Genomic DNA, 13,744 nt, shown 5'->3' on the forward strand with positions numbered 1-13,744 from the left:
AGATGATTCTTCTTTACAGTCTTTTGTTCGGATGTCTAGATGATTGTAGAACATTGCAGAACTTAATTTGATCAAATCTGTAATTTATGCAATCAAAAACATCGTTCCAACTTTTTTTTTCTCGTGTAAAAAAAATGCCAAAAATTCCGGGGAGGCAGTCATGCACTCGGCCACGTTCGAACAATGCTCATTTTACGACCGTTCCCAGGTAGTTCCTCTCCAAAGAGTAAGAAAAAAGAATCTATTTTGGGAATGCCGCACCCAAATATAAAATAGAGTTACTAAAATAAACTGGTTTTTGTTCAAACCAAAACCACAACTTGATTGATATGAAAATTGGACGACACCAACTTTTATCACCCGTCCTCGATCGATAATCCACTTATCGTTTGTCGTGCTACATTTGGTTATAAAAGCATACCGTCAACAATATCGAGCCTTTTGATGTGTACGGTCACTTTGTGAAAAGGTGGCATCTACTGGAGAAGGATTGAACGGGGTAAAATGTAACTTTTAACAAATCGACGGTGTTGCGCTATCTTGTCACACGTCGCTTTTTGACGTACCGAGAAAACGCATTCTGATTTTTGACATTGAATAAACAAAAATAGAGCACGCAATATAAACAATAACCATTCACCATTCTGTGCATTGTTCCAAAGTTTAGTTGCCGAAGTCCCGAGTTATAATTACAAATGTTTACGGTAGTCGGGCATGTACGTGTGCCAAACGCGTTCTGACCAAAAATTCCTTTCGTCAGTTGTGGCACTTGCACCAATTTTCAGGGTGTGCCAAAACAGCACGACAAGATTGAAACTTCTTTTATATAAAGAGAATTTCACAGAATCTCAGGATTGTAATCGAATTTTATGGATCTGCCCCATCATACCCCAACCTCCCACAACGACAATTGCTAGGCAGGTAAACGAGGCCCAACTCAACAGAAAAGGACTCTTAAAAAACGTGCATCAGATGCAATCAAGCCAAAACCTTTTTGTCGCGGTTTTTGGGCGACCTACCCACGCGTGTCTACGTGGGGTTATTTTCGGCAGTAAACATCAAACGTCCAAAGTGCTTCTGCTGGGGGGTAAGTTAATTTATCCGGGCTCAGGCAGAGCAAAAAAAATTAAAAAAAAGTCCTTTTTTGCGTACTAACCTTCTTTTTAGACTTCATCGATTCGAGCTGACGTTCAGTGTGCTCACCAATTGAGCGGCTTCCCCACAGCTCACGACCCATTAGTGAGTAGCACACGATCATGATCAGCATCGGGATGCCGTAGGTAAGGATCAAGAATACCAGGTTGTAGCTGGAAGAGAATGATGGTCTTTTAAGTTTATTTTTTATTAAGGCAAAATGATGAACGTGTCAGTAAAAATATAAAAAAAAAATCATTTTCGCTTGAGCTATGTTGTCACACGTAGTTTTGGACACAATTTTTAAAAATAGGGATGCCAATTTTCACAGCTTCAAATGTGATGGATCGACTTGATATTAAACAATTAGGGGTCACCTGCACTCACGAACAGTAATATTAGTTACACAAACACAAAAAGATAAAATCAATAGCCACCCCACCATATCGATTTTACGTGGTGTACGCCTGCAAGCACCAACCATTCTTCCCGAGTGGGATATCTGTGACACATTTCGTCACCCCACTGAGGAAAACAACTTTCCACCACACGACAAACAGGGAAAGCTCCCAGCAAATGTTAGGCTACGGAACTTTGGGAAAGAGAGCTTGTAAATATACTTATTCTGCTACTTTAACCTTAGGACTTCACCTCGCCATGTCGAAACTTTGGGTAATACGTGCGCCGCAACTTTGTCGTTCGTGATTTTCGGCTAAGTAACAAAAGTTTGCCCCTTGGATATAAGTAGGAAGCAACAAAAAGTGTCTAATTTCCAAGGTAATCAATTTTCATGCCCTTAAGGCAAGCAGCAGCCTCCTGATCTCGCTAGGATTAGTAAAAAATAAAAACAAGGGTAAACACGGTAGATCAAGGGCCTTATTTCTGATTTACAAATCGCAATGCTGCTAACACAGACAAACAGAGTAGATGCTAAAGTTTTAATCCATCGCATCCGCTGACAGTCAGTGATGTCAAAGCTTATCTATTGTCAGTTTTTCTTCCAACCAGGGACGATATTATCTAGTAATCCTTGCAGCTGTCGCGGCGACAGTGTCGCGTCATCAGTAGAGCTCTACCAGAGCGATGTGCTGCCCCTGTTCGCATAAATTTCCGATGTTCATTTTCGTTCGAGTTATTGATACAGTTTGATTAAAACGAAAGAAAAATGCAGTACTTTATAGTTTAGAAAACTGAAGATAATCAAGTTTTTCCGCGAAAACTTATGTAAAGTAAAGTTTGTTTTCTTCATGTAGAAGAGTACTGGGCCACATCTACGGGTGGATTCAGTGGTTATTTCTTAACTTAATTTTAACATTTTAAGGTTAACCGTTAATATTCCATATAGAAGTCACATTGATAGGATTTAAAGTTTTCCAACTGGTAAGGTTTGTGTCAAGCTAATTATTTTTAAAATATGTACTTGGGTAGGCCACAAGGTCTATGCAAAGTTTTTTTCAATAGTGTTTAAAATAAAGTGGCGATGAAAATTTTTTTTGAACTTCGGGGTGACTTTGATAGTTATAGTTTGTCATGCTAAAAATCTAAATTCAAACTTCAAACAATTCTATATCAATGCCGTATGGGACCATAAACTGAGTCGAGGATATTTTGGAACCATTTTCAGATTATTTTTTTCTGAATCCTCTAACATTTTTTCTTCTTGGTTGCAACAACTTGTCCAGATCGGCGCAGCATAAAGAATGGCAGGTCTGAAAATTTGTTTATAAATTAACAGTTAAATCTGGAGACAATGTCTAGAATTACAGTTTATAAGTGGATACAAACATTTAATATATTTGTTCAATTTAACCAGTATACTTTCAATGTGATCCTTGCTTTCTGTCAAAAGCATGCCCAAGATATTTCACTTGATCCTATCAATTGCCTTATTTATCTTAATAATGTTTTTGGTTAAAAAAACAGCCCTTTATGAGAGATAATAAGAAGTTGAGTTTTGAGTAATATTTCATTCTTTCAAACATTTTTTTTTAAATTTCAAGGCTTTTTGAAATCTTATTTTTGATAACAAAAAGGTTTCAACATAGGGTAAATGGCCCTATTTTGGACCTACTATGCAAAGCGTCAACATATTTCGCATTGTTTTCAGGAACGGTCGAACTAATTTGGCTCGTAACAGGAAAGTTTTGTGCCTTAATTTATGCTAAACAAAGTGTACTATTGAAATTTGGAAATAATTTAACCATTTCATTGTAATAAGCATTTCAAGTAAAACATTTTTTGGATGTTTTTTGGACTTATTGAATGTATTTTGGAGACATCGCTGTACCTATTTTGGACCTACACTCTGATTGGTTGAAATTCGGACAACTCGAATTGCGGCGTGCGGCGGCAACACGCACACTTACAGAAACTCGATTTGATAAACCAAAGGGCCTATCCACGATTATAATTCAAAGCCAATTTTATTTATAATTCGTAAATTGATCGAGAACTGATCGAAAAATTGATTTGTTTATAACTAGCGCTTAGGATCTTTTCAAAACTAACTCAAGATTTTTTAAATTTTATTCATACGACTTTTTCAAAAACCACTCGTAAGCAATGTTGACAGCTGACGATTAAATGAACTAGACCCTTTAAGTTTTTCAATCGTTTCCCCTTCAATTCCAACAGGGTACCCAGTTTGCATTTTTTGAAGCAACAATTAAAAATATATGCAGCTAAATTGGTGATAATGATGTTACGACAAAAATAAATCAACATCAGTTTAAATTTTGGGATACTTTGCAATCGGTCCTAACAATCATCTAAATCTCTATCATCGATTTGCAATTTTATGGTTTAAAAAACATATTTTCGTTGTGGCTGTTAATCATTTGCTTTTTAAAACTTAGATTTCTTTCAAATAATTACAGTAAAGAAATTCAATTCAAAATATTCAATTAAAAATTATCAATTAATTTCAATGAAATATAGAAATAAATTGATAAACTAAACTGGCAACACCTTGTTATACATGTGTTGGTGATAGGCTTGAACCGACGGCAAAGTAGGTCCAAAAACTGATCCAACGCGACTGATTTGAAAAAATATTATGAATTGAGTTTTTTTCGATAATAGAATAGTTATTTCAATGGTTTAGTGATGAAAAACATAAAATAATTGAATAAACAACAGTTACATGCAAGGTTACATGGCTCGGAAACCGGACGAAAATGCTTGGTGTCAGTGCAAAACAGAAAAAAATCATCAAGGTGTCGCAAGCCAAATCTGATAAGCAACGAGGCTGGAATTTTTGGACCTAATCTATGTGCTAGGAAAATGGTAGGAAATACGAATGGCATTGGAAAAAGTGGCTGAAAAAGCGGAAATAATCAGAAATGTTAACATTTTTGGAAGAGGTAAGCTACAAAACGATCCTGCTTACACTTTCTGTTGTTTGGATTCAGTGAATTCGTACTTTAAAAACCTGAACTACCTCGATTAATAAAAATAGGTCCAAAATAGGTACTAGGTCCAAAATAGGGTCATATACCCTATAACGGATATGCTCGTATCATCAGGAAGAAATGATTGCTGACAATCAGGCAAATCAGGTTTAAAAATGAGTGCAATCCCTCAAATATATTTCACGATATAAATTGGAAAATTAAACCATTCCAATTTTGCAATCAAACCATTGTGCCAAACACTGTCAAATGCATTCACAATATTTAGCAGAGCAGTGCCAGTAGAATAGCCATTAGATTTGTTGCTTCAAATTAAATTTGAAACTCTCTTGGTGGCCCTGTTGGTTATCACATCAAATCAAATCAAAATCAAATTAAAATTGAAACTCTCAACAACTGATGCCCATGAAGAAATCGAATTTGATCATCAGCGATAATTCAGTTTTTATTGATGTGCGTCATCATTCTGTAAGAAATTAATTTCGAATAATTCAAAAATAGACGAACGCAAACCAATGGGCCGATTGCTTAACCCTTTTAGGCCTGATGGGTGATATATGAACCAAAAATCAAAATTTACAAGCTAACCTACAATCATAATCATTTTTTCACCATCAACTTAACAAAATTAAATTCAGGCCTGAAAGGGTTACAGGATTTATATGGTTTCAAAGTAGAAATTAGGCACTTTGGCCTTTTTTCAACTACTAGGGAAGTATGCCAAATCAAAACATGTCGATGCCGGTTTTTTCTTTTGTACTAAGCGTGCTGGGATTCATATCTAGATAGAACAAGGGAGCACACGGGTATCGATTTGTTGACAATTTTGTCCAATCTACTTAAAGTTGTTCAACCATATTCTGAAATTCTATTGAAATTTGATCTTCAATAGGACTTAAAACGTTTAAGTTGGAATTATGAGCACTCACAAACAGCTGAACAAGATTTTGAGCTTTCTGTTTATTAGTTAATAGAATATTATCACCATCTTTCATAGAAGGGATTAGTTTTTGACGTTTCATAAGAACCTTTGAAAATTTATACAACACATTTGAAACAATGTTTAATTTAATAAATTCATTTCATTTATTTCCACGTTTACTTGTGTAAAGTTACTATTCTATGCTGAGATTGAGAATAACTAGGCTTAGTGATTTTTCACGCTCAAAAATTGCTAATTTCACGGGGACAATTTTTTTTTCAAAACTCCAAATTTCACGGAAATTTCGCGGAACGTTAAAAATATCAAAATAACAATGAAAATCTTAAGTTAAAAGTACAGAAACTACTTTTTATGCTTTATTATACATTATTTTTTGCTTGCTAAATTAAAAAAAAATTAACTCAATTTGAACGTGATACAAATCATTTATTAATTTCATAAAAAAATCCACTTGGTTTATGGATGGGCTCTATAAAACGTACCCACCCTACTCTATATATACCGTCATCAGGGCTGACCTTGGGTCTGGGGGGAGATTGGGTCATACAAATTTCGGCATTTTTGTATGATCCAATCTCACCTCCCAGACCCAATGTCACCCTTGATGACGGTATATATTAGAGTGTAACAAAAATGACTTTTTTGCGGGCATTCAGGGGTTTGTTCCGGTGGGCCTACTGAGCCCAAATCCAAAATATGAGCTTGATTGGACGTAACTGGAGCTGGTGCTCCGCCCTTCAATTTTAAATGGGATTTAACCCGTAAATAAAGATTTGTTCAAAAATGTCACTTTTTGAGTCATTTTGGCCACTGAAGCGTTTATTTTCAACAAGCTTCCCTGCACCGTGCGGTACACGCGGTTCACTTGTACCACGGGTTTTCTTTGCGCCTGCTTTGTTCGGTTTACACCCGTACCCGACTCACACGAACCGAGGGTATTTTGGTTCATCGTACCAGCGCACCACGACACTCTCGGTTCGCCGCATCGGTTTTGTGTCTGGCACTCACCCATGGCATGAACCCGGTATATGAGCCAAGGTGCTTCACTCGTTACGAGCCGAGGTACGTGCCGTGGTACGCGCTGGCGGTACAAAACGGGTTCAATACCACGGCGCGTATCACAGCCCGCTGGGTTCATGCCATGGGTGAGTGCCAGACACAAAACCGATGGGGCGAGCCGAGAGTGGCGCGGTGCGCTGGTACGATGTACCATGATACCAATACACAAATGGGTTCAGGCACGTACCGAAGCTAGAAAACCAAACCCGCGGTGTGCGTTGGCACTGGCGCATGGGAAGCTTGATTTTCAACATCATTGGCGTGTTGGCCAGATCCTTGCGCATCTTTTGGTATATATAACATTGAAATTTGGAGCACCCTGGAGCTTGGTACAGGCCTTCAAAGTTAGGCATTTTTTCGAAAATTCGGTCCCGGCAAAAAAGATATGCGTCGCGCCTCGCGACGCCCTAAACGCCATTTGATTTTGCCGGGGCCGATTTTTCGAAAAAATGCATAACTTTGAAGGCTTGTACCAAGCTCCAGGGTGCTCCAAATTTCAATGTTATATATACCAAAAGATGCGCAAGGATCTGGCCAACACGCCAATGATGTTGAAAATAAACGCTTCAGTGGCCAAAATGCCTCAAAAAGTGACATTTTTGAAAAAATCTTTTTTTACGAGTTAAATCCCATTTAAAATTGAAGGGCGTAGCGCCAGCTCCTGTTACGTCCAATCAAGCTCATATTTTGGATTTGGGCTCAGTAGGCCCACCGGAACAAACCCCTGAATGCCCGCCAAAAAGTCATTTTTGTTACATCCTAGTATATATATATAATTTGAAACCAACATGTCATTCAGTGAGCTATTTTTTTTTAAATTTTGGACTTACATAGATAATAATTTTTCGCTGATTTGCTATTTTTTTTCAATTTTTCTACACTTTATTGAATATCATATCAAAGCCAAATTCAACGAAACAATCTAAAAATTAAAATAACTTTTTTGCGAAAATTTGCAAAGTAATAATAGTTTTAAGGTTTTCGTCCCACTTTTCAAATACTACATTAAAAATTAATAGGCTTTTTGCCTTTTTAAATCTGTAAACGAAATCTTCAAAAATGTTTTTTTAACTTCCACGGGAAACATCCACCAAATTAATAAAATATCGTGAAATTAAACAGGATTCAGAAAAAATCTGAAATGTTCTTAAAGGTGACTTCAAAAGAAAAAAACGTTACTTAATCCAACCTTAGGTGGTTGGCGCCTTCTTCACATTTAAAGGGTGCTATCCAAAATGCAAACAGTGCGTAAATAACACTTAAGTGCTTATAACTTTTGATAGGGTTGTCAGATCTTCAATACTTTGGACGCGTTAGAATGGTCTTTTGAATACCCATCCTACGATAGGTCGCATGAGAGTTCCGGACAGCGTTTTCATCAAAATATCTGAGGTCCGGCCTCCAAAAAGTACTTAAATAACTCTGAAGTGCTTATAACTTTCGATAGGGTTGTCAGATCTTCAATGTTTTGGACGCGTTGGAAAGGTCTTTTGAATACCTATGCAACGATAGGTCGCATGAGAGATCCGGACAACGTTTTCATCAACATATCTGAGATCCGGCCTCCAAAAAGCGTATAAATTACACTTAAGTGCTTATAACTTTTGATAGAATGGTCAGATCTTCAATGTCTTGCACGCGTTGGAAAGGTCTTTTAAATACCTTTCTGAAAATGTATAGTATGATGGGTTTTCTTACAAAAACCACCCTTTTTACAATCTTCCGGACTTTTGCTAAAACCGTTTTTTAGCTTAACTTTTGAAGTACTTAACTAAACTGCATAATTTTTAATAGCAACTTATGGGACCCCAAGACGGATCGAATGACGCCAAAACGGACAAAATCGGTTCAGCCAATGTCGAGATAATCGAGTGACAATTTTTTGATCAACATCCCACCACACACACAGACATTTGCTCAGAATTTGATTCTGAGTCGATAGGTATACATGAAGGTGGGTCTAGGAGGTCTAAATGAGAAGTTCATTTTTCGAGTGATTTTATAGCCTTTCCTCAGTAACGTGAGGAAGGCAAAAAGCTATTTATTTAATCTTGATTGAACCAAGCTTGAATCATTCAATTTCTTTTAAAATGATATCTTTCAAATTTCATATAAAATAATAGTTAAATTGTTATTAGGGCGGATGAAATTATTGGTCAATTCAGTAAGTTTCCTTAGAAAAATTGATAAACTGTTATTTAGAGTATCAAGATAATAGCAATCTATTTCTTAAATATTTTTCTTTATTTTTGCTCCTCCGGTTACAACATTGACCGGCGGAATAGGGAAAGACTAATATTTTCACTGAATGTTACTTTTACATGAATGTTTGCTTTTAATTGATTTCTAAAAATAAATCAATTCAATTTTTAAAAATATTACAATATTTCTTTTCAGTCAATTTTAACACGTTTTGGTTAAAAAAGCCAAAATTTTCAAAAAAAAAACAAAAAATGCCGAGAATATTTTTTTCTTTTTTGACTGATCTTTATTAACATCATTTAAGTATTTGCAGCTTTCACTTCTCAGTAAATGTTGTATCAATTTCATGTTAATGTATGTTTTGCTAACAATTCTTCACGGGTTTCAATTGAAAACTCATAAAATTTACATTAAAAGTCTTTATGAATGAAATATTTATTATGTTGTTATTTTAAGGAATTGATTTGAGAAAGTTGATAAATTTCACGGGATTTCACGGAAATATTAAAATTTCACGAATTTCACGCTGTCCGCGAAATCGTGAAAATTCACTAACCCTGAAAATAACCTTCGAAACAGCTTATAGGTGGGGGATAGTTAGAGGAAAGGATATTCGACATCTCTTGCGAACAATTCTATCCTAATGAATCTAGCTAGAGGGTGTCCCTTATGTATTTCGTTGTATTAATATCTCGCTAAAGGGAGAAGAAAGAATTTATCTATTTAGACTTATGCTCGTTGAAACTATATTAATAAAGATTTTTCGGAAGCCAGTTCAACTCATATTTCTAAAAAAAAAAAAGAAATATCAAAGCAAACATGATCAAAAGGTCAAAACTGTTGTCAGCTAACATATTTACGATTTTCTACACCTTTTTCAAGTGACAAAAAATCACAGCAAAGATAATCGAAAATAACACCTTTTCACGAAACTGATAGGTTCTCTAAAAAAGAAAGGTGACATCCGTGTGATGAAGATGCGAGAAGGACGAACTGAAATGAAAAATTAATCTCGAAGGAAAAGTTTCGTCCTAGCCAACTCTATAGCACTACCAACGAGATGGTTTTCTGCGATAATTTTCCTAATTTTATACTTCCAAGAAAAGGTGAAGGTTGATGGCAGGATCGAATATTGTCTGAAAGCGGTTCAGAAATCCATTTTAAATATTAATTTACAAACCTTGCTAATTAACTAGAAATTAAGATTGATTCGATTAGGAAATTGGGCTTTCCAACAGGAAAAAATGAAAAATGATATTTTTACTAAATGTGAAGCAGTGATTTTTTAGGCGCTACAGTATATCGGCATTTAAATATTTTTTAGTCGTTTTAAAAGAGTGCTTTTCAAAAAATATAATATTAATTTATTATGATGATGAGATATTAGAACTTCTAATTTAGAAGCAATCTTTGGTTCTAATAAATATAGAATGTAATTTCTTTGCTAATTCAATATAATTCCAAAATTAAAGTTCTTCCAATTATTATTGCATCAATTTCAAACATAAAAACATGTCGAACAAAAAAAAGTACCGACAACCCGCTCCACCGAACTGGAAAACGATTTAATATGCAAATCGTTCGCATTGTCAATGTTTTCCGCTTCAAAGCAAAGGGATGCTCGCTGTTTTTGGTCATCAACAAAAAAATGTATCAAAATCATCTCTTGTCAAATGAAACACGCAGGATGCGGAAAAGACTCGCGCGTCCCTCATCAGCAGGGCACCCACCACCGTTTTGACGGACGGGACAAAAATGAAAAATGATCGCACATGACCCCGAAAAAGGGGCTCCCAGAGTAGGAGCCGTTTGCTTTCCTACGTGGGATCTCCGCGCTTCCGTCTAATGCAATAAAATTGAGTGGCACTGCTAAAAAAAATCACATAACAAAATTAAAAAGCAACAAACAATTTTTAAAATCAATTCCCAAAAATAAAGTGTGTGTGTATGTGTAACATGAAAATTGACCAATAATTAAAAAAATTTCTTAAATGTCTAACAATATTTACCGGAAGTGTAGATTTTCCAAGCGAGGGGGTGGTCTGTCAGGAGCTAGGAGAAGGGCCGAAAACGGCCCATCAAAAATGTTTCGTCGATAGAATTTTAGGTGGCTCATCAACTGCTTTCGTCATCAATTTTCGGTTGTACGAGCCGAAATTAATAAGGTCGTTAAATATACTGCCGGCAAACGGACACCGGCTCAGTGGGCCATCCTTCTTCAGGGCAAGTGAACCGTTGGCCGGAAATGGACCCGGCGTGAGGGCGAAGGGTAATTGAATTATTTATGATCTTTTTTTTCTGACGGAGTAAGTGTGATGGTTATAGTTTGTGCGATTGTTTGTTTTGAATGAAGTAATTTCTTTGCTTTCTGGTCATGAGAAACACAAGAGTTTTTCATCTTCCATTACATGGCTTAGATGTATGGGTCGATTGGACAAAGCTCGCCAGAATTTTTGTGTTAGTAAGTCTGTACAGAGCTCTAGAAAGCTCAAAACTTCAATGCAATTCATACTAAATTAATCTCAAGAAGTCGTAAGAACTTGATCTTTCTGAAAACATCTCTCTTATGCAATTTTCATGCTAAACTCAAATAGTTCCCCAGCATTCCTCTTGGCCGACACCAAGTTGCAAAATGCCCTAGGAATCCCGCTTCCCGTTACATAGTTAAACTCATCGACCATGTAAAGTGTTGTTGACTAATGAATAGTTTATGACCGACATCAGAATGTCAGATTTCCTCGCTCTCGGGCACGTCTTTGTGGAAACTGGGAGCTGCTAAATGTGCAGACTGCTTCGCCTGAATATTCTATTCAGTTGCTGCAAGAACGCAACATCCATCCATTTTTGCGCTAACCACAGACATGTCAGACATAAATCTCAAAGCTGTCTGACTTGAAGTTGTCATTTTGAAATAGTCTGCGGTTAAATACATGCAAAGCAACGCAAAATTTGGTTCTACATAGTTTAGTTCGATCATTTTTAAATCCGTCTCATTATATTAAATTCGTCTGTGAACATAACTGCTTCGGCAAGAGGAGAGATAACGTCTGTGATTACGACCACGACGACCAGCGTAAGGCACAGAGATGCTCGTCTAATAGACTGCGATAAACCATGGCTTCCGGCTTCCGGCAAAGTGCTCAAATTTCCGCTGAAAGTTTCTCCCTTTTAGTCTTAAAGCTAATCGTGGGTTAACAGCACGGCAATGACCACCCAAGTAACCACAAGCACTTAATTGAAGTATTTATTCAGTACTAAATCAGCACTCGAATGCTTTGAAGTAGTAAATAAGCTTTGCGAATGCCTCAAAGTACCAAAACTTTGCAGCATTACAACTGGCATTAAATCACCATTTACGACCTTGAAAATGTGCTTCAAAGCATTTGATGTTTATCAACAAAGTAACCCATCCATACGGGAAACATTTCAGCCAGTCACGCTATTATTGACTTTTATCCTTCTCCCGTTATACTGTTCCAATAAGCGTGCGGGCTAAGGCGCATTTCCTCCAGTGTGCAACAGTATTATTTTTGCGTGAACTGGGTTCAATTCCCGCTGACTGAAGTGTTTTTTTGTTTATTTTTTTGTAGAAAACTGCAGCCTGTAATTAAGCCAAATTTTTCAAAACATATGCCCATGCACAAAGGACATTATAAAAAGTTCTCTGGTAAATAGAATGACTTTTCTCGCAAGCAAAAAGCTGCTTTCCGGAAGTCTGATACACTTTGTGAAATTTTGCCAACCGTGGACCAAGCACTCCTCGGAAAAACAGTTTAGGTTAGCCGTTAGCCATTACTTGTTCCTATTAACCCCAAGCCTTCCGTAATTGATTGTACTGTACTTGACTGGATGGCCGCAATTTGCTGAGTGACTCGTCAATAATTTTCGTACAACAAAATGACAACGAGTTTTTCTCATGAACCAGAAACTCGAAACAGCAGAAAGAAAGTCTTCCTTAATGTTCGATGCATCAACCACATCGATTAAAACTTTCAAAACAAACACTCATTTCAGAATACATCAGTTGGCTGGCGCGCATCCTGGAGATCGACGAGAAAAATGCAAGAATAACATCAAAGTGTCACACTCACACATGAAACGCAACAGGAGAAAAAAAACAAAGGAGGCCCACCACCAAGTGTGTGGAGCAGCTAGCTGTCCTTTTTTTCCCAGCCTTGACGTCGATAAAGCAGTTTTTTTTGTTCGAGCTTTCGGTGAGGCATTAAATCGGCATCACTGTGCGCCACTTGAAATATTTCTCAAGGGAAAAGTGCTGATTTAATGTTTTGAAGCATTATTTGCTGGTATTAAATGCCAATATAATGCTGATTTAATGCCGCTATTTAGTGCCTCGCGGTTACTTGGGCAACTTGTAGTCACGGACTTCAAGTCAAGCTCTGCTACGAGCTTTGAAGGTAAAATGTGCAAAATAATGGCACTCATCTAGGTGCTGGACCCATCGAGCTTAGTACCATAAACAAGTAAGACAAACATTTGTACGTGACAAAGCACTGATTCGCTACTTTTTCGTATTTGTACATGGTCTGTTGAATGGCTTCCCCAGAATAGGATGAGGAATAAATGATAACAATCATAGAATTAGCCCTCTCTCTGACCATTTGTTCCAGTCTGAACAGCTTTTTATCTGTATTTATCAATTTGTTGTCCCTATTTCAAAACAGTAGCACTGGCGAACTGACGTGCCACCCGGAATTCAAACTTGACCACACTTTCCTATCTTCCTTCTCACCCTCAGCGATCAGCGATTGTCAAACAGACGATTTGACAGTTGCGCATCTGCAGTTGCTGAGAAACTTTCTGGAACAATTTGCATTATTTAATGGGAAATGAGGCAACAAATTGCGTTAAACGTCCAAATTAGGCTTTTCTGAGACTTTTCGTAACATTTCCATTCCAACTCTTATCCGCCGTTTTCACATGTTGTTCCAGAATTCTTCACAGCAAGGAAGCAGCTGATGTGACAAAACGTCAAACT

At 36.9% G+C, this 13,744-nt stretch overlaps 1 protein-coding gene across 1 annotated transcript in view; it reads right to left on the reverse strand.

Moving 5' to 3' along the window:
- The window catches only part of LOC120432493 (tachykinin-like peptides receptor 86C), a 173,948-nt gene that overhangs the window by 67,544 nt on the left and 92,660 nt on the right, over positions 1 to 13,744 (reverse strand). The window contains exon 7 of the mRNA XM_039597707.2: positions 1,157 to 1,307. Within this exon, the coding sequence (XP_039453641.1) occupies positions 1,157 to 1,307 (151 nt within the window). The remainder of the gene's footprint in view (positions 1 to 1,156; positions 1,308 to 13,744) is intronic.

The sequence above is a fragment of the Culex pipiens genome, chromosome 1, assembly GCF_016801865.2.
Source record: "Culex pipiens pallens isolate TS chromosome 1, TS_CPP_V2, whole genome shotgun sequence".
In the NCBI taxonomy this organism is placed as follows: domain Eukaryota; kingdom Metazoa; phylum Arthropoda; class Insecta; order Diptera; family Culicidae; genus Culex; species Culex pipiens.